Raw genomic sequence first — 21,701 nt, 5'->3', positions numbered from 1 at the left:
CGCTGTGGCCTATGGCAACCAAATGCAATCACTGACATTTGTTTGAGACACATTTTCCGCACATTGAACAAGACATTCACTGCACTGTACCACCTCTTCTCAATCTATGAATCCTGTCACATAACCTGCAGGTATTTATAACACAATCATTTTCATACAACACCTGCAGTTACTATCACCTTAAACAAGGAAGGTGACTATCTATAGTCTGTTTACAGGTCTTTCAGCGTTCTAGGAAATGTGTGGATGTATTCGCTCATGGTGACTGACTGTACACTACTGATGCTAAACACTAAAATTAGGTTGAAAAGTGGAGTATTCCTTTAAGGTTTCTTAAGAATAAAGTATTGTGTTTGTATAGTGTACGTTTGGCCTTCATCTGTAAATAGCCTTCATCTTCACTAAAGCCTGCTGTGTCTGTATTCCGAAGACGTGTTGGTTTCTCATTGTGGGCACTGACCTTATTGCTGTATGCACTCAGACTGTACATGAGACAAGAACATTATGGCAACTTAACTCTCAACATCGCCCCAAAAAACATGCAAGAAGTTTTTCTAAGGCATCTTTGTAATGTTTTTTCCCCCCTCTAACCCCTGTATTCCTGTATGTACACATGTAATCCTGGCAGAAATGAAGTGCATTATGATGATTACTACTAAACTAGTCCTTTGTGTGATCTGAGATTTAGCAAGAGATTTTATTTTGTGAACACTTAGCTTTTTATAGTGTGGTCAGTTTCCCCTGTGTCTTTGTTTATGTAGAGTTATGATTTAATGCTCTTTCTCTCCTTCATATCCACTCTATCACACCTCTGTTATTTTCTGGACAATGTAGAAGTGCATGGCTCCACATGGTCTTGCTGAAGACTGAATACAAGCCAATTAAAATGGAAAAAAAAAAAAAAAACAACACCTCAAGCAATACTATCAGCACCTCACTGTCCAAAAAATGTTAACGTGCCCAGGGTCAACACTGTGTCGTCCACTGTAACTGACCTATCCATGCTCCTCCCTATGTAGTGTGTTCTTTCCTGGCAACTGTTGCTAGGTTGGACAAGCTGCAATTAAAAAATAAATAAATATATAAATTCTGCTAGCATTAAGTTAACGTTACCCTGCATTTCCCACACTTAATTGTACTTAAGGCAAATAAATAATATATTATGGACCTTAGAAACAACTATATATTTTTTTATTTCATCTTCACAAATTAGTTTACTGTTTTGTTTTGTTTTGGTTTTTCAGACCCCAGCAGTCGTCTGGTTATTTTGAATAGTCCGTCTTGTTGCTGTGTTTCTAAGAAAGGATTAGTTGGTGGAGCATGGACAGGTCATGAATCTCAGCTGTGACTATGTACTGTACATCTTTACAGAGTTCTGGATTTGAGCTCCGGTAAAACTGGGCCAGAACCAGACTAACACTCTTGAATGTAACTGAAGAGTACAGTGCTCCAGTATCTGAGCAGCTGCAATGGACCACACTTAAACTCCTTCAGACCACAGCAAAGTGTCCACATTTACAACCACTTTGCCCAGTCCATAATCCGCTATTCATTGTCTATAACGCATGTCAGTTCATCAGAGAGAAACAGTGTTAATAAGTATTATGGTTGTTTCAGGAGAATGAGAACAAAATCTGCAGTGCACCGTGTTTGCAGTCAGTTCGCTTCAGCAGATTTCATAAATGCCTTACGTTTGTCTCACGCATCATTCTGTCGTTTGTTTTTCTACTTGATCCAGTGATCTCTTCATGGCTGTTTTTTTTTATTATTATTATTATTATTATGCTGTATATAAATCTAACAATTACAAATGGTCAATGCCCATATTTTTTTCTTACAGTTATCATTCAGTATTGTAATATATTTAATACAAAATAAAACTTTCATTGACATGACATCTGTGTGTGTTTTCGAAGAAATAAACCATGACATTGCATTTTACAATGATTTTATCTCAGGTAAAGGGTGTTCTTAATTCTAAACAACTGAATATAAAACACTGCTTTATTGATTTTATAACTAACATCAAATATGATGAAATGCACAATAATTAGCATTATACATTAAGCATTTTTCTCCTCTCACCAAATCAACATCTTAATGCTAATGCTAATTTCTACTAGCACCCCAGTGGGATTTCCAGTGTTGTGTTAGCATCAAGCTAAGGGTACCTCACGTTCATTTCCTCACACTGGATTTTAATCACTATTTCCCTTTTTATTTTAAATATCAAGGTTTTTCAAACATACAACAATCTTTATTTGAAATGAAATGTCTTCAACAAAAATATTCCTTCATAAGGTTTTATTACAAGATCATCTGTATATTTAGTAAAGACACAATGTACCAGAAGACGATGAAACACTTCCAATATGTTACTGTTACAGTAATTAAACTTCATTTTTAATCAAGGAGTTTTTAGTGCTTTAAGTAAAAGGCAAAATGGTGTCAAAAATGATTTGTTAACTTCTGAAAGGCAAATGAATAATAGTTCTTAAGGATGACGTGAAGGACTACAGCACAGTTCTGAATTCATCAAAAATAAAACTGGGGACATGAGCTTCGACCACCTGTAAAGAACAGAATATAAATTATTTTGAATTATTCAGTGGCCGTCAGTCTCCTTCTATAAAATATTCATTTTGACTGGTTCAGGCATGTTCAGTGTGTCTGTAAGTATTATGGATAGAACACTGATCAAAATACGACTTACAACAGAGGTATACAAACTGAGGGGAATTGCAGGGACCTATAGATGAGAGAGAATCCCTCCAAAGTAGGAGTGCGTGTTGTGTTCTTATTTCCAGAAAAGAGACACTATTATCGTCATTCATTCATTGTCTGTAAGCGCTTATCCAGTTCAGGGTCACGGTGGGTCCAGAGCCTACCTGGAATCATTGGGCGCAAGGCGGGAATACACCCTGGAGGGGGCGCCAGTCCTTCACAGGGCAACACAGACACACACACAAATTCACATTCACTCACATCTACAGACACTCGAGTCGCCAATCCACCAACCAACGTGTGTTTTTGGACTGTGGGAGTAAACCGGAGCACCCGGAGGAAACCCACGCAGACACAGGGAGAACACACCACACTCCTCACAGACAGTCACCCGGAGGAAACCCACACAGACACAGAGAGAACACACCACATTCCTCACAGACAGTCACCCGGAGGAAACCCACACAGACACAGAGAGAACACACCACACTCCTCACAGTCACCTGGAGGAAACCCACACAGACACAGGGAGAACACACCACACTCCTCACAGACAGTCACCCGGAGGAAACCCACACAGACACAGAGAGAACACACCACTCTCCTCACAGACAGTCACCCGGAGGAAACCCACACAGACACAGAGAGAACACACCACACTCCTCACAGACAGTCACCCGGAGGAAACCCACACAGACACAGAGAGAACACACCACACTCCTCACAGACAGTCACCCGGAGGAAACCCACACAGACACAGGGAGAACACACCACACTCCTCACAGACAGTCACCCGGAGGAAACCCACGCAGACACAGGGAGAACACACCACTCTCCTCACAGACAGTCACCCGGAGGAAACCCACACAGACACAGGGAGAACACACCACACTCCTCACAGACAGTCACCCAGAGGAAACCCACACAGACACAGGGAGAACACACCACTCTCCTCACAGACAGTCACCTGGAGGAAACCCACGCAGACACAGGGAGAACACACCACACTCCTCACAGACAGTCACCCGGAGCGGGAATCGAACCCACAACCTCCAAGCCCCTGGAGCTGTGTGACTGCGACACTACCTGCTGCACCACCGTCATGTGCTGCTTATTTTATTTTGTAGACAGTTGGTAATACACAATAAATTCCAGGGCAGATTAGATTATTTGGGAATAAGTTCTCAAAAACCTGTCAATGCCAGGGCCTCTGAAGGTTTGAATACCTCTGCAGATCATCTATAATAAACATTTGAGTCTTTCGGATTACTATTTTACATTAAATTAAATGCTGCTTGTTAATATCTTACCTTTCTGGGCAGTTTTGTATAGCGCACGTAGTCCTCTAGAAACATCAGCGCTCCGACCACATCCGATGGCATGTCTGGAATCTTTTGACTGTGTAAAGAACAAGCCCAGCTAAGTCATAACAGGTAAATGACATTTAGATCGATCATTCCCTCAGCTACATTAAGCACACACAGATGTTCAAATGTGCACACACAACTTGAATGAGTTCCACACTTTGAAGCAGCTATTACAAGCCTAAGATCAGCATCCTCAATGCCATTATTCTGTTTCAAGCCAGTCCCCCTCAAACAAATCCATTCAGCCTCACCTGGTGCACTGCTCCATAATGGAGCGGATGAACTGCCCAATGAGAGCCAGGAACTGCTCTGTGTATCTGGAGTGGAACTGTTTCAGAAGAGTCAGCAAGCCCAGGACTAGAGGAACCCAGTCCACCGGGTCAGCAGCTCTCCTGCAGGTCATTCCTGCAGAGATGGACAATGAGGAGAAAGTCAAACCATCAAAACTTGTTGAGTAGAGAACACCTAACTGTTCAGGGATAAAAGACATGAATCCAGCTCTGTTAAAATGTACAATGGAAAAGGAACTACAATCAAATACCTGCCACTCTCACAGCCTTACAATAGTTCAGTTAAGGAGGTCGGCTAACAGGATGTGCACACTACATCAACCTGACTGCGGAAAACACAGCACAAACTGGCCTGTGGTTTATTAGTCTGGCCGCCTGATTACCAACCTCTCAGACTAACCTTGGTTCTTTGTGTACTGGAGCTTGGGCAGCTGGGCGATGAGGAACAGAAAGTTGACGATGGGGAAATAGGGCAAGCGCTTGGTGGTGATGTAGATCTAAAATCCAAGCAGGACACAAAAAATTCAAAAGCTTGGACAGTTGTGTGACCAGACAATGTGCAGTTTTATTAATACATGAGCTATGTGACAATGGCATATATACTATATACAGTGTAGTTTATTACCAAACTTAATGGCATTAGTAACATAAAGGTAAATGTGTAGTTTGCCAGATTGGTCATGGGTTTAGTTATGAATGCTACTGACTTTATTTAAGGGATTGTGTATCCCTGCTGCCTCCAGATAAGCAGTGAACTCGTAGAGCAGTGTGTTGTCCTCTTTAGGGTAAGGCAGGCTTGGGTCCTGGTAGTGTGCTTCAATATCAGCAAGCAAAGATCTGTGAAATGTCCAAAGAATGCAAAATGTAAGGCATTGAGGTCACTGATTCTATCCCAAGAGCTGGCAGGTCATGACTGAAGTGCCCTTGAGTAAGGTACCTAACCCCCAACTGCTGCCCAGGATGCCGTGGCTAGGGCTGCTCACCACTCCAGGCATGTGAGCTCACTGCCCTCTAGTGTTCACTAGTGTGTGTGTAAATGTGTGTTTCACTGCACGGATTGGGTTAAATGCGGAGAACAAATTCCTCTTTGTGCAAGCACAGTGGCCAATAAAGTGGTTCTAATTCTAATTCTAAAAGCTGCAACATAAACCTGTCCCACTAACTTGTTCAGATTCTCCAAAGCTGCTGCGAGATGTTTGGAGTCAAACTTGCAGGAGTAGTTCAACTCGTTGGCGATCTGTAGCCTCAGGATCTGCATCTGACCGACCTGTAAAACAATTATAGTTATCAGGTAGAACTCTCAAGTAGCTGCCACCGTCGTTTAAAGAGAAATTAATTATTTATTAATTTAGTTATTTATCATTTTTTCTCTATTTTATAAAGTGCTGCTTCCATTCATGCTCCACAGAATAAGGCCCAGACATGGGTTTAATGCAGAATCTCTTACACATCCAGGCCTTTAGGTGTCAGTATACTGGCCGTTTAAGAATGTGAAGAAGCAGCACTGGAGAAAAGTAATGATTTTAGATTTCAACTAGACACAGCATAAGAATTAAAGACATACTGCTATACCTTCATTATTGATTCCAGATACGCTGGCCAGAGCCTTTGTGTTTTCGCTATGGCATTGGCGTAGACTTTACTTGCAGTGGCTAAAGTTAAACAGAAAGAAACAAGTTTATTTCATGATAAGCCTACAACAACGGGTAGTGTGTTCAAGTATACGGAAAACAGGATGTCACACATACCAACAATGCCCTTCACTGGATTCACTGCATTCAGCAGGGCTTTGAAAATGTCAACTACAACTTTGTCCTTGAGGATGTTCTTCTGGAGTACACTCAGGAAATTCTGGAGGAGGGTTAAAAAAGTAGCTTGACATGAAAAAAAAAAAACAACAACAACTATATATATATAGGTACATAAGCTTTGCCAGACAAAAACAAGGACTACTGACATGCAGAATGACCAATTAAATGTTTACAGAGAAGGTTATCGACCAATAACAGTAGCTCTACAGTCACCACGCCCCCTTTTCACTCAAGCAAACCAATCGGAGTAGGGGAGGGCGGGACTAGTTTGTGAAGGAAACTTCTCGAAGTTCTATGTAAGCTCTAGAAAAACAAACTCCCAGACGTTTGTGAAAATCCGCCCGGACATTTTTTTTTAAGTCTAAAAAAGAGGACATGTCCGGGTAAAAGAGGACGCTGGTCACCCTACCCATATGCTTTAGCATCCCACTGCTGGTTTATAACGTATAAGTTATAGAAATGTTATGTACAAGTTCTTTTTGTCATAGAATCGCTGAATGTAAAATGCCCTTTAATCGAGACCCACCTGCAGCTCCTTTACAATCATGAAGCAGAGCAGCCGATCGAGTCCGTTAAGGCCGAATGTCCCCAGAGTGTCCTGGATCTCTGTGAACAGCCTGTTATTGGTCACTTCATGATGTGTCCTCATGTCATACCAGGTGTTCATCTGATCGATGTAACACGTTGCTCTGCGGATGAAGGAAGTATGTTGATATATGTAAGAAAACATGACACGTAAGACATGTAAGAAAACTAGTGTGTGTATATTAATGCATGCAGAGTGCACTGCTTCAGCTCAAGTGATATACATTAATTAATTCATTCATTCATTGTCTGTAAACACTTATCCAGTTCAGGATCGCGGTGGGTCCAGAGCCTACCTGGAATCATTGGGCGCAAGGCAGGAATACACCCTGGAGGGGGCGCCAGTCCTTCACAGCGCAACACACATTCACATTAACTCACACACTCACACCTACAGACACTTTTGAGCCGCCAATCCACCTACCAACGTGTGTTTTTGGACTGTGGGAGGAAACTCACACGGACACAGGGAGAACACACCAAACTCCTCACAGACAGTCACCCAGAATAGGGCTCGAACCCACAACCTCCAGGAGCTGTGTGACAGAGACACTACCTGCAGCGCCATTGTGCTGCCCTAGATTTTTAAATTACATTATTTATTATTTTTATTTTTATTTTTTAACAAACTCTAAATTCATGTCTTAATGACTAATAAATTAGTTTGTTATGAGAGTTATTATTTAGACAAATAGGTGTTAGAATAGCTTTGTGATATCAGCACAGTAGAGATAAATATAGTGTTGGGCTGACAATAAAACCACAGCAAGTAAAACCGGTCATTTTCTTAATATATATATTTCAGCCTGTCTCTTTACACCTGACTGCGAAAATGATTCCTGTCGTCCTGCTCAAAGCACTCTAATCGAGCCCTATTTTAGTTGCTGTTGTTTACGTAACCTGCTTATGGGTAGGTGCAAATATTTAGTGGTTACTAGCTCCTACGTACATAGCATGTCTGATATGTTTTAATTTAGTAATGCATTAACCTGAATTTAGTAAAGACTTATGTTACAACTAATCTACATTTGAACAGCTGGTGCAACCGTACACAGGACCCTGGAGCACTTGTGACATCACCGTGAAGCCTATCAGTTTGTCGTCATGCAGCTCATTGTATTTATTTAGACTTACTTTGGATCAGTGATCCTCAAGATCTCTCTGCAAAGGCGACCAATGAAAGTGGCTGATTCGTCGACTGGTGGGTATTTGGGAATGGGAATGTGTGTTGATTGGTAGATACTCTGCCAGTCTTGAATCTGAAACACATCATATATGTCCATTCTTAATCTGTCATGGGAAGCCACATTTACACATTTCTGAACATTTGGGAGTCATATTTACAGGGTGGGTCATTTGTATGGATACACCTTAATAAAATGGGAATGGTTGGTGATATTAACTTCCTTTTTGTGGCACATTAGTATATGGGAGGGGGGAAACTTTTCAAGATGGGTGGTGACCATGGTGGCCATTTTGAAGTCGGCCATTTGGGATCCAACTTTTGTTTTTTAAATGGGAAGAGGGTCGTGTGACACATCAAACTTATTGGGAATTTCACAAGCAAAACAATGGTGTGCTTGGTTTTAACTTTATTCTTTATTTACAAGTTTCTGGACACTTATAAAATGTGTTCAAAGTGCTGCCCATTGTGTTGGATTGTCAATGCAACCCTCTTCTCCCACTCTTCACACACTGATAGCAACACCGCAGGAAAAATGCTAGCACAGGCTTCCAGTATCCGTAGTTTCAGGCCAACTTCAAAATGGCCGCCATGGTCACCACCCATCTTGAAAAGTTTCCCCCTCCCATATACTAATGTGCCACAAACATAAGTTAATATCACCAACCATTCCCATTTTATTAAGGTGTATCCATATAAATAGCCCACCCTGTGTTGGATGGAGCTTCTTGCATTCCTGCGCTCGGTGTACTCATAACTGCATCTGTTACTATAGCAACCATTGTGGCTAAGCAAGGTCATGTGATCACATGTGACAGTCTGACCATACAAATCAGATTCGGTTGTGGACGCAACCCTTAAATCAGACTAAAAAAAACCTTTGTTCTGAGGAAGCTGTTGCACTCCTGCTCCACGTTGTAGTTGATTATGCGTGACACCTCCTCCTGCCAGATCTTCAGGCCGTAGATGCTGACATAGTCCTGGATGTATTCAAAAGAGCGGTAGAAGCCATCCATGGTGGCAGCCATCTCCTTAAGCTTGGGCATCAGCTCACTGGGCTGAAAGAGTGGTGAAGAATGTGTTAGTGCTAGCAGAACTGATGAAGTGAAAATAGATAAGACCTTATTTAGGCACAAATATCATTCACACGTGAGTGTATTTAAACATTGTATTTTTCCATATGTTTCAATACTATTAGCTAGCTGAATTCAAATGTTTTTTTAAAGTGATCTGGTCAGTCTCCAGTCCAAATTAGCTCTTGAGGTGTAGTGCTAAATGAAGATAAATATCATATGCTAAACATTCTGCTGCAGGATAGTTGGTTAAAACTTTTACAACTGTAATATAACTGGAAGAAACAGAATCAGATTCTTACTTTAATTTTGGGATTAAAGATGAGGCCTTTGTGAAGGGAATAAGCCACTCTTTTAACCAGCTCCTTCCTTATTCCGTCCTCCAGGAGCTGCTTGGGATCCACCTAAAGCCACACAGACACGTTTCAGTAACTATCATTTCATTTCTCTTTTTTGACATGACGTCAAGCAACATTAACCCATAAGAGCCCGTGGTGATATATACCTCACAAACCCTTTCTAAGGTCTCGAAAGTTCCCTACACAGCTTTATCCTTCACTTTAAATCATGTAGTGCTGGATGTGGTCGCATGACAGTTTGTGAATGTGTGATTGATGAGGACATAGAGACCAGAGAAAGGCTTATTGTAACATCAAATTTTTGTTTCTAAAAGGTGTGTTCCAACATTTTTAACAATTCAAATGCTCTATTCACCTGCGTTACATACAACACTCTGATCCCATTTCAGGAACAAAATGTAGAAATACATTGGGCTTCATGGTGAACCGAGTCTGGTTTCTTATGGGTTAAAATGTTCAAAATAAAAGTTTCATGAAGCTTCCTTAACCTTAATTATTCCAACAAGTGTTGTTTTCATCATCAGAATTCCTTCGGTAAAGATTGAAATGGCATGGGTGAGTTTGGCAACCTGCAAAAATACATAGGCATCTTATACAAACATACAGGCTTAGTATAACATTTCAAACCTAAACAATTAGAATTTTTTAAAAATTTTTAAAAGTATTTCAAGTGGATTTTCAATAAAAAAGGCAAAAGTTTTTGAAGCTTTGAATCAGGCATCTTCCACAAAATATAAATGTATTTATTCTATTACTTGTAAGATTTTTTTTCCCTTTGGCCATTTCGCTGAAACAACTGGGCTGGTCTAATCTCATGTTGTCTGCTTGATCCATTTCAAGGTGGAGGTGGACAAAGGCGAACAAAGAAACCCAAGTGTCTCTGTCCCCTGCAGATTTCCCTAGCAATTCCTGGGAATCCCCAGGGGTTTCCAGGCCAGCTGTTTGCTAACCCTAACCTTGATGCATCCAAGTAGCATCCGTGGGTCATTCTCACAATGCCTCTTCGTGAAATAGACCCTGAGATACCTGAGCTCTTCCACCTGTGGTAGGTTAGCTCTTTAAATCTCTTGCGAATACCAACTAACATTAAAAATGTGATTCTGACAAGTCAATATTTTGACCTCAATAGATTGGACAAATAAATCAATCACACATTCTAAATATTAGACCTCTTTAAGCTGTGGCATTCTCACCTCGTACCGTGCCCCGAGCTGGGCGTAATCCTTCAGCTTGTCCTTGTCCAGGCGCGTGGGCACCTCCATAATGTCATGGATCTGCAGCTTGATGATTTTGGCCAGGGAGGTGAACATGCTTTCCGGAATAATCTGCAGCACCTGAATAGGGGCAGTGTTTACCAGCTCAACTGATTTTAAAGAAATGGTTCCAACATGCTATTTCCAACAGTGTCAAAGCTCACGCTGTCAGTTATTCTCCTAGGTCTTTGATGTACGCTTTAAAGGATCGATATCTCAGAAAAACAGAAAACAACTTTGTAAAAGTACAAGAATTATTTCGGGATTTTTCTAATTTCACAATGTAGCCTTCACATCCCTGTCCTACTGACCAAATATAAATATACTTGTGATGTCAGCTTTACATATATCTGCCCGTTAAAGCTATAAGAGACTAGCTCCACCCCAGTCATTTGGAAAGAATCCTTATTGAAGAAAAGCAAATAAAATCAGCAGTGGAACTGTCCAAATGAGGAGACTTTTTAGGCTCTGACTCCATAACAGTTATACCCATGTGATGAAGGACTTTGTGGCAGTACCTTTCTGACATAAGCCACCAGCTCTCCGGAGTAAAACTGGGACACGCTGAGCAGATCTGGGCTGTTGGCCTGATTGATGCGCATCAGGGGAAGATCCAGGGCTGAAGCCAACTGTTCAGAGCACATTTCTTTAGTTTAGATTTTACATTGAAGCCACATGAAACACTCAGCCACACTCAACCACCAGGGGTAAATAAACTGAATTAATTAAGGTCCAGTTAGAGAAAATGTTTTCAAGCCAAGGTCCAGAACGTAATGTATAACTTGCGTTATGATCAGTGTCATAGCCTGTACATTACAGTAGCCTTATAGTTATAGCACCGTTTCAAATTACACTTTCAATTACATTTCAACAAGATTTGTGAATAATTATAAATAATAAATACTCTAAATAAAATGTACTTTTCTCATATTCTATTAAAATTTACAAATAAAACAATGATTTTGAAAAAAAAAATGCTTATTTAAGTCCCAAATGACTTTTCTAGCTGCAGTTGACTTTACTGCTTTTCCATAACCAGCAATCTGATTGGCTCTTACTGCTGAAGGGCGGGACTTTATCCATAAACAGAATCCATGTTCAGCGCTATGAGAATATTTTAAAAAGGAATCGTTCCCTTCTTATAAAAGCTTCTGGTTTTACCTCACACAACACTGACGTCCCGAAAGTGTCCCGAAAGAGCTTTTATCACGTCCCTTGGGCTATTTTTATTGGCCCCAGGACGGTGGTGTCTGGAGCCCTACCCTGCACCAATCTGATTGGCTGATTAGTCTCACGTGTGATATGCAGAAACACATGCAATTAGTCTGTGAGTTTCCCAGAGCGCTAAACATGAACCGTAATGACACCACTATAAACAAACACTAAACAGCCCTTAATAGTTTATCAGTTACAGGTCCAGGGCCTATTTGTGACCCGTGCTATATACCATTCACTGCACTGGAAATGCATACCTTCAGAAAAGTGGCACGAAGCTTGGTGACCATAGATGGGCTCGCTCGGATACTTTCTTGCATGATGGATGTGAAACTGAAACATAAACAGATAAGCAATACTTCAGTGTTCAAACCACATTTTACTTCTTGATATTATCTTATAAGCAACTGGAATTGGGACACTATAAAGTTGTACGGAAACTCTAAAAAGATTGAGATACCACTCTGTTGCGCGAATGTTTTTGAACTCTTACTACATTAATCATTTGTTGTTTACGTGATTTTAGTTTGTCAAGACTAGGGGTGAGCAGGCATTACCTGTCTATAAGTTGCCAGGCATAGGATAAATCCCCCACAATCTGCATCGTGATCAGCACCTCTTCTTTGATGTTGATGGTGCGGATCATTTGGTGGAGGAACTTGCGAGTGTCAGCTAAGAACTGGCAGACCTGCAGGTTGGACTCCAGCTGGTGGAACTCTTGCACCTACCACAAGAAGGTTTAGAAAGAACACTGTGTTTTTGTCAGGGAATAACGTCAAAAAATGTTGCCATTTCACAAATTTACTGATAAAATATCAGAGCTGTACGGTTCAAAACCAACAAAGGGTAAATCACAAAAACGGTTGATGAATTTGCATTTGATGCCCAGTGTGATGGATTCAGCCCCTATGCACCGTGTGGTGATTTTAATAAAGCTGACTAAGCACTTCCATCTTAAATGTAATTAAGTTCTGTGATAACATACACAAAGCTGCATGTGCAAATTATTGTATATGAAAGTGGTTCTTGCCTCCACTAAAGCCTGAATGAGCTGCACAGTCTTCCTCCCAGCTGCTGTAGAATCCTCATAATTCAGAGACTCAATCTGTTTGGAGATTTCTCTGAACCACGCCTGCAGGTTCTCTGTGGAAGAAAATACAGGATACAACAGAGAATGAGGTTTGTCATTATACCAGTACAATACTCATTCATTCATTGTCTGAAACCGCTTATCCAATTCAGGGCGCAAGGCGGCAATACACCCTGGAGGGGGCGCCAGTCCTTCACAGGGCGACACATACACTCTCACATTCACACCAACTTTTTGAGTCGCCAATCCACCTACCAACATGTGTTTTTGGACTGTGGGAGGAAACCGGTGTTCCCTGAGGAAACCCATGCGGACACAGGGAGAACACACCACACTCCTCACAGACAGTCACCTGGAGGAAACCCACGCAGACACAGGGAGAACACACCAAACTCCTCACAGACAGTCACCCGGAGGAAACCCACGCAGACACAGAGAGAACACACCACACTCCTCACAGACAGTCACCCGGAGGAAACCCACGTAGACACAGGGAGAACACACCACACTCCCCACAGACAGTCACCCGGAGAAAACCCATGCAGACACAGGGAGAACACACCACACTCCCCACAGACAGTCACCCGGAGCGGGACTCGAACCCACAACCTCCAGGTCCCTGGAGCTGTGTGACTGCGACACTAACTTGCTGAACCACCGTGCCAGAGTACAATACTCAGTATTATAAAATAAATTAATAAATCAAGACAGAGCACAGTAAAAACAATACAAAAATGCAAAAACAAAATGGTGCAAGACAATAGCATCGACTGGACAGAGCACTCCTCTATTCTTTTACACTAGATGTTGGTACATATCTGTGTGAATTTGGTGGCATTTAGTCAGAAGGACATTAGTGAGGCTGAATGATTGGTTCTGAACCAAAAACACCACTCTGCCGTGTCCCAAATGTATAACAATAATAATAACAATAAACAATTTATATAGCACATTTCATACATTAGAAATGCAGCTCAAAGTGCTTTACAGTACAGAATTAGAATACAAAGTAAAAACAAGTAGATAGTGGATATGCAAAATCCAGTAATAAGTAAATACAACTAATTTAAAAATTATTAAGAATTTAAAAGTACAAGATGAAATGAGAAAAAATAAAATAAAGAAATGATAGTAACATAAAGTAGGATGTCTGACTAATTATAAACTCTATAAAAGAGGAATGTCGTAAGTCGTTGTTTAAAAAATGTCCACTGATCCTGGATGGAGCCACGTCTCATTTAGAGAATACAGATCGACTGCTCCCCAGCTCAGTGTCATGGGGGGTTTACAGCCTCAGGTTTTCAATGACACACACATACTTTACATAATCTCTATTACGTCCTTGTCAATAGCATGAGATGATTCAACTGTAGTCTGCAATTAACCTCACTGATGCTCTTGGGGTTGAATGTTGAAAATAAAAGGAGTAGAGGCAGCAAAGCAAGGAAAGAGCGTGTGCATTCTAGTATAATGCATAAGATTATTATTAATTAAAAAAATTGAATTAAACCGAGTTGCCCTCTGACCATTTTTCTCCACCCTGGTGAGAGGCTTGACCCCGGAGAAAACCTCCGCCAGTTCGGTCATCCTCTCAGACCCCTCCTTCTTATAGCTCTCCCATTTCAGCTGTTTTTCCATCAACATCTGCTTGAACATCTGGATGATCAAACACAAAGGGGGACACAGCTCTTACTGCACTGCAGTTTGCCTTAAGGATGAAGAAATATCCATGATTATGACATTCACAGCACTTGTGTTGGGCGGAGACTGCTGTTAAAGAATGTACTCACTTCTTTAAGAATGAACTCAAACTGGGCAGTGTCCAAGAGCAGCTGGAACAGAATCTTCGGGTTGTATTTGGAGTCAATAATTGCTTGATCCTTGATTTGACGCAGCCTCTTGTTGTTTGGGTCATAAGCTAGAAGACATAAATAGCTAAGTCAGTTAGCACGCAAACACTCAAAACAAAGGCAGGCCAGTGCCCACTCCCAGTTGTGGTTGATTCCACACAGTTGATCAGACAACCAACGCGGGATTTTGGATTGTGTTGGATTAGGAAACCCACACATACACAGGGAGAATACAACCAACCATTCACAGTAACCCAAACTGAGGAGATCCTGGAACTGTGCGGCACATCTTTCTGACTGTTCTGTGTTTACATGTTCTCCTTATGTGTGAGCGGGTTTACTCAGGGTGCTCCGGTGTCCATAGGTATGAGTAACGGGTTGAGTGTGTGATGCCAAGATGAACTGGCGCCCTTTTCACTGTGCGTTCTTGCCTTGCGCCCAAAGATTCCGCACAGGTTTTGAACACACGGCATCACTGATCAGCATGAAGCAGTTTTGGAAAATGAATGAATGAATGAGTATCCACACCCTTTTCCAAGTAGGTAGATTCTACATCGTATCACCTCAAAAACAAGTGCTACTCCCCTTTAAATTAAGGCCTATATTCACCCACACGTCAGTTCAATTATTCATTCATTCATTCATTATCTGTATGCGCTTATCCAGTTCAGGGCGATTCCAGAGCCCAGTTCAGATGGGTCCAGGGCCTACCTGGAATCATTGGGCGCAAGGCTCTGGAGGGGGTGCCAGTCCTTCACAGAGCAACACACACATTCACTCACACCTACGGACACTTTTGAGTCGTCAATCCACCTTGCAACGTGTGTTTTTGGAATGTGGGAGGACACCGGAGCACCCGGAGGAAACCCAAGCGGACACAGGGAGAACACACCACACTCCTCACAGACAGTCACCCGGAGGAAACCCAAGCGGACACAGGGAGAACACACCACACTCCTCACAGACAGTCACCCGGAGGAAACCCAAGCTGACACAGGGAGAACACACCACACTCCTCACAGACAGTCACCCGGAGGAAACCCACGCAGACACAGGGAGAACACACCACACTCCTCACAGACAGTCACCCGGAGGAAACCCACGCAGACACAGGGAGAACACACCACACTCCTCACAGACAGTCACCCGGAGGAAACCCACGCAGCGCAGACACAGGGAGAACACACCACACTCCTCACAGACAGTCACCCGGAGGAAACCCACACAGACACAGGGAGAACACACCACACTCCTCACAGTCACCCGGAGGAAACCCACGCAGACACAGGGAGAACACACCACACTCCTCACAGACAGTCACCCGGTGGAAACCCACACAGACACAGGGAGAACACACCACACTCCTCACAGACAGTCACCCAGAGCGGGAATCGAACCCACAACCTCCAGGTCCCTGGAGCAGTGTGACTGCGACACTACCTGCTGCGCCACCATGCCACCCCGTTCAATTACATAGAACTAATAAAAAACATCATAATAAAAACACAGTTCATAACCAAATATGAAGCTGCAGTTCATGTCAGAAGAGTCCTGGCTTGCAGACCTGATTCTGCAGTATGCAGCATTAGCCAGCGGATGGCGACGTTGCAGTCACGCAGGTAGTTGAGAAGTTTTGGGATGTTATCCAGCACAATCTCCTCCCTCAGGAACCCCTCCTTTAGCAGCTGCTGCACCTGGGGTCGAAGGCCCTCCACACTGGCTGCGTAGCGACAGGCCTGAGAGAGGAAGGTACTTTTAGAGATCAGTGGCAGCAGTGATCAGTGAAACACAGGCATGAATATACCGTATTAATGCTCGGGAATTCTCATTTTGCAAAGTTCTTTAAGAGCTGAGGAATATTACAGTTGGGTGATCCACTCCATTGGGATTTCTTTAAACACATCATTGAACTGCCAATGTACTGACACCTAGTGGCCTGGTTGTGTCAGAGAGCCTGCGCTAAACATTTTATTCATGGCTGCAATCTGATAAATCCACTCTATGAACCATACACCAGTTCATTCAGGGAGTACAAAGCAATATGATTCCTCAGGTGCATTTCAGTGCTCCTTTAAGATATTCAGCCAACTGCTTTGTAAATTACCCACCAGGGCTGAGCATAATTGACCCATGTGTCCACTGGGTGTGTACGCACCTGTTCTTTAATATTTGCCGGATCCAGAGTGTAGTTCAGAGCAATTTTAGCTGCTTTGTAAGGCTCCCACGCCTCCACCAAGTTCACAGTGATGCCCATGTATATGCTGATGACCTGCAGAAACAAAGGGAACCAAAATCTGACCTTAGTAGTTTAGTAAAGATTCTCTACATTGTTCAAACTTCATCCTACTGTAACAGCTTCTGCACTTTACCCAGTTATCAGGGAAGTATTTATCCACAATCTCCCTCATCTTGGCCTGCTGGGTGTGGAGGATGGAGGGTGTGAAATACAGACAGACGTAGAGCATGGCTGCTTGCGTGGCTAATGCTGTGCTCCGGTGCTCGGGCAGTGGATAAGCAGACACCTGCAATCAACAGAGGAAAAGGGTAGGGTTTAAACACAGGGTTTTAAGACGATGGAAGGATGAAATATTAAAGTGGCAGTACGTTCTTTACATGAGTCGTTTAGACAGTGGTGGATGAATCTGCTGAGTGACTTTAGTTGTGTGGAGGTTTAGTTACAGATGAGTGCACCTTGAAGTAGCTAAGGTCACTAAATATAGATGTCTAAAAATCTTCAAAACGTCAACAAATCAGGCTTGTTCTCTAACATTTACTCATCACAACTGCTTTATATTCACAGTACATGTATTAACACTGATAACTATTATAATAAGAAACCACTGCAAAACTTATTCACATTCAAATATAGTTTTTATTCGTATACACCTGAATATTTGCTGTCTTACCTGGTTGTAGATATCATCGGAGCGCAGGCGGCCAATGACCATGCTGATAAAGGTGGGGCTGATGGGCACTCTCTGGAAGTAGTTTTCAGGGTAGTTGGGTGGGCGTTTAGCTCCGGGATGGCTTGAGTAGCCAGTGCTTCGTAAGAGTTTACAGATGTCGTCCAGATTGGAGTCAGCTGAGGAGCGGGCAGCACTGCAGAACAGGAGGGGTTCAGACATTTTAGACATTTTTTCATGTCACTGAAGTTTAGAAATTAGGTTTGTAGACAGCCCTTGGCACTTCTGTCCCAGACAGCTTGAGTAGACAGCTGTGTTAAATATTGAACTCTCTTCTCCTTTTAAACTGTAAGAATACATAAATCTGCCCAGACTTCCATTCCACTCGGGTTTCTACAGAAATTACAAATCCTTTTCATGACAGTTGACCGATATTTCATAAATAATATATAATATAACTAATTTATAATATATGCAATAATAGTAACTTCATAAAATGCTCTAAAGTTTTCATAATTTTATATCAAACAAGCATCAATGAGGCGGCACGGTGGCGCAGCAGGTAGTGTCTCTGTCACACAGCTCCAGGGATCTGGAGGTTGTGGGTTCGAGCCCTGCTCCGGGTGACTGTCTGTGAGGAGTGTGGTGTGTTCTCTCTGTGTCTGCGTGGGTTTCCTCCGGGTGACTGTCTGTGAGGAGTGTGGTGTGTTCTCCCTGTGTCTGCGTGGGTTTCCTCCGGGTGCTCCGGTTTCCTCCCACGGTCCAAAAACACACATTGGTAGGTGGATTGACGACTCAACAGTGTCCATAGGTGTGAGTGAATGTGTAAGTGTGTGTGTCGCAACCCTGAACTAGATAAGCGCTTACATACAATTAATGAATGAACAAATGAATGAATTAATTAATTAAATATCTGATATCTCCAAAACAGGAAGAAAGCATAAACGTTTTTAATAGTTTTATTATAGTAATTTATTCCATTTATCATGAAACTGTCTCACAATGTAAACAGCAGCTTATTTTAAAATCAAATATAGAATTGTGATAAAGCATTGTTCGGCAGCATTGAAAGTAAACATTACCTGTATCGGTAGTAGGAGACCAGCATTCTCTCTCTGACTTCTCCTTCTATCTTCTGGTCTATTACCAACAGCATAACACCATAGAGATACAGGGCCTCGCACTGAAAAGAGGGGCAACAGTAAAAAATGTGAACAATATAAATTGATTTTAATTTATTCTAATATGTTATGGTTTTCAAGAAACAATGATATTTTTTTTTTACCAAAAGCTGCTTCCCATCTTCATTTAGAAGAACCGTTTCTAAAGTCTGCTGAATGTAGACACCTTCATTGAGGTCATCCATGAACCTTTAGAGACATTATTAAATTATTACATCTTGATTCTACAGCCTTAAGGGATGGTTAAATCACTATTACACAATGTCCATTAGTAACAGTGTAAGAAACTACAGTGAGAAGAAAAAAATTTACATAATACTTTACCTAATCAAGTCTACAATGTACTTATGGACACTTTCAAAGGCCAGATAAAAGCGTGATAGTATTTCAATGTTGTTCTCTCTGAATTCTTCATCCAGATCCTGAAGCTCTGGTTTCGCCTCAAGTTTACTTTCATAGTACTCTGGACCCTGAAAAACATTATAAAGGGAAAAAACTGAATAGTACCCGTGCGGAACTGATTAGACTGGGGCTTGGGACTGAAAAGTGGCTGTGTACAGAAAATCTGGCACGGGGGTCAAATCCATGAAGTGCCCTTGAACATGGCGTCTAAGCCCAAACTCCTCCTTGAGCACCAAATGGCTGGCTGCCTCTCCGTGTGTTGGTTTGTTCACATCCCATAATCGCACGTGGGTTTTTGTGTTTCGCTGTGTTACAGTACAATGATGATACAAGCACATTCCACATAGCAGCAGAAGAGCCACCCAGACTCTGTGTTAGATCTGATTTTCTTCACGATCACATTGCAATATTCCACAGATACAATATTAAGTTGTGGTGTAACAGCATGTAATTATTCATTCATTCATTGTCTGTAAACGCTTATCCAGTTCAGGATAGCGGTGGGTCTGGAGCCTACCCGGAATCACTGGGCGCAAGGCAGGAACACACCCTGGAGGGGGCGCCATTCCTTCACAGGGCGACACACACGCACCTACGGACACTTGAGTTGCCAATCCACCTACCAACGTGTGTTTTTGGACCGTGGGAGGAAACAGGAGCACCCGGAGGAAACCCACGCAGACACAGAGAGAACACACCAACTCCTCACAGACAGTCACCCAGAGCGGGACTTGAACCCACAACCCCAGGATCCTGGAGCTGAGTGACTGCGACACTGCCTGCTGTGCCACCACCTTATAACTAGTGACTGAAAAAATAATCTACCTTAAAATAACTGAAATCACAGATGATGTCTCCATACTTCTGCTGGTCACTTTTGTCTTTGAGCCTGAAGACAGCAGGGATGAACTCAGAGAGTCGCAGCAATTCTGCGATGATGGCGTTCCCCCGAGATACGATCCTCAGAATGGCCTGTCCACACAGGTTATTCTCTGCAAGAAAGTCCACCATGGTGGCAGCCTCCACTCACACTAACCGTAGGTCATCAGAATTTCACTGCCAAAGTCTTAAAGGAAAGGAGACTCATCCCTTAACAAAGACGCCTGTGAAGACAAAACAATGTTAATAAACATGCCATAACACTGATGTTTTTCTACACTGACGGTCCATTTTATTAGCCCCACTGACCATGTAAGTGCACATTGTGGTTATACAATTACAAACTGTACTCCATCTGTTGTTTTGCTTTGTTATTTATCTCCCTTTCCTCCTGTTTCAATGGACAGGACCACCACAGAGCAGGCACTGGGGTGGTGGATCGTTCTCAACCATGCAGTGACACTGACACCGTTGTGGTTTGTTGTGCTGGTACAAGTGGATCAGACACAGCAGTGATGCTAGAGTTTTTCAACCCGCAGCTTCACTACAGCGCTGTGAATGATCCACCACCAAATAATACCTGCTCTGTGGGAGCACCGTGGACTGATGAACAGGGTGAAAAGTGGTTAACCACGTACGCAGAGCAACAGAAGGACTACAGTCTGTAATTGTAGAACTACAAAGCGCACCTGTACGGCCAGAGCAGCTGAGAGATGTGTCAGTGAGTCCAGAAAAAAAGGAATTCGTTTTAATATTCCGGTTGATCGGTGTATAAACCCAGCCAACTCCTTTTGATTCATGATGTATGTATAGTGTCTCTATAAATATATAACATCCAAATTGCGATAACGTTGAAATTTTGAACTGAAACTACATTAAAATATCAAATTTCTTTCTTAAAACCTCCACTCACCTCCTTTCATCTGCAGACTGCTGTTTACAAATCACATGAATCTCACGTGATCAAATCGCCGCAAGCCATTGGCTGCCTGCGATGCGCTACTGCTAAATGGCGGCTATCATGTTCATTCGCCAAACTAAAAGCCTCTTGAAATAATGTGTGAAATATTTAAAGACACCCTCCAGTGAATATCACCTACTTTTCCTTGTTATCAAGTCTGTGTGGTGTTGTTTATGCACTAGAAGGTGTATAATGAGCGGTGAAAACCATAGCTGAGCATTCTGCCTTGTGGACTTCAAATAGTGTAGACAGTGGCAACAAGTAGTGTCTCTGCCCACAGCTCAAGGGTTTGATATTGTCCTTCATGCTCAGCCTTTTTGTTGACGTCTTATGTGATTCAGGTCTTCTAGAATATCACCCACATATATGTTAACAGGCCGTAATATTTGTTATTAATGTAATGGGTAAATGTAATGTGCAGTTCCTCTTAGATGTCACAATATCTGTAACCTAATATAGATGTTGATTTCATTCTAGTGTCTACAAATGTTTGGTATATAGTGTATGGTAAGTTATGTGTGGCATATGATGTTTTTATACACACACAGAGAGAGAGAGCGAGAGAGAGAGAGAGA

General features: G+C 42.2%; 1 protein-coding gene across 2 annotated transcripts; it reads right to left on the bottom strand.

Annotated features, from left to right (window-relative positions):
• Positions 1–2,297: 2,297 nt before the first annotated feature.
• On the bottom strand, positions 2,298–21,196 carry washc5 (WASH complex subunit 5). Of its 2 annotated transcripts, none has more exons than XM_066677046.1 (29): positions 21,079–21,196; positions 20,112–20,389; positions 19,209–19,354; positions 18,989–19,073; positions 18,786–18,886; positions 17,707–17,899; positions 17,170–17,322; positions 16,956–17,069; positions 16,365–16,536; positions 14,741–14,868; positions 14,477–14,606; positions 12,891–13,003; positions 12,418–12,584; positions 12,118–12,193; positions 11,164–11,274; positions 10,586–10,726; positions 9,881–9,961; positions 9,336–9,437; positions 8,839–9,018; positions 7,912–8,036; positions 6,719–6,881; positions 6,130–6,232; positions 5,954–6,033; positions 5,545–5,648; positions 5,089–5,218; positions 4,782–4,878; positions 4,343–4,496; positions 4,035–4,122; positions 2,298–2,570 (listed from the first exon to the last, which is right to left on the bottom strand). In XM_066677046.1, exons 2-29 carry the CDS (start codon positions 20,295–20,297, stop codon positions 2,514–2,516), a joined length of 3,480 nt encoding a protein of 1,159 aa, XP_066533143.1. In that variant the 5' UTR covers positions 20,298–20,389; positions 21,079–21,196; the 3' UTR covers positions 2,298–2,513. The 2 variants fall into 2 exon arrangements, with proteins under 2 accessions (XP_066533143.1, XP_066533150.1); XM_066677053.1 differs by lacking the exon at positions 21,079–21,196 and adding an exon at positions 20,855–20,875.
• Between the last annotated feature and the right edge of the window lie 505 nt (positions 21,197–21,701).

This window comes from Hoplias malabaricus, chromosome 1, assembly GCF_029633855.1.
Source record: "Hoplias malabaricus isolate fHopMal1 chromosome 1, fHopMal1.hap1, whole genome shotgun sequence".
Classification (NCBI taxonomy): domain Eukaryota; kingdom Metazoa; phylum Chordata; class Actinopteri; order Characiformes; family Erythrinidae; genus Hoplias; species Hoplias malabaricus.
The sequence above is the reverse complement of the archived record's forward strand: the minus strand, read 5'-3'. Positions and strand labels throughout refer to the sequence as shown.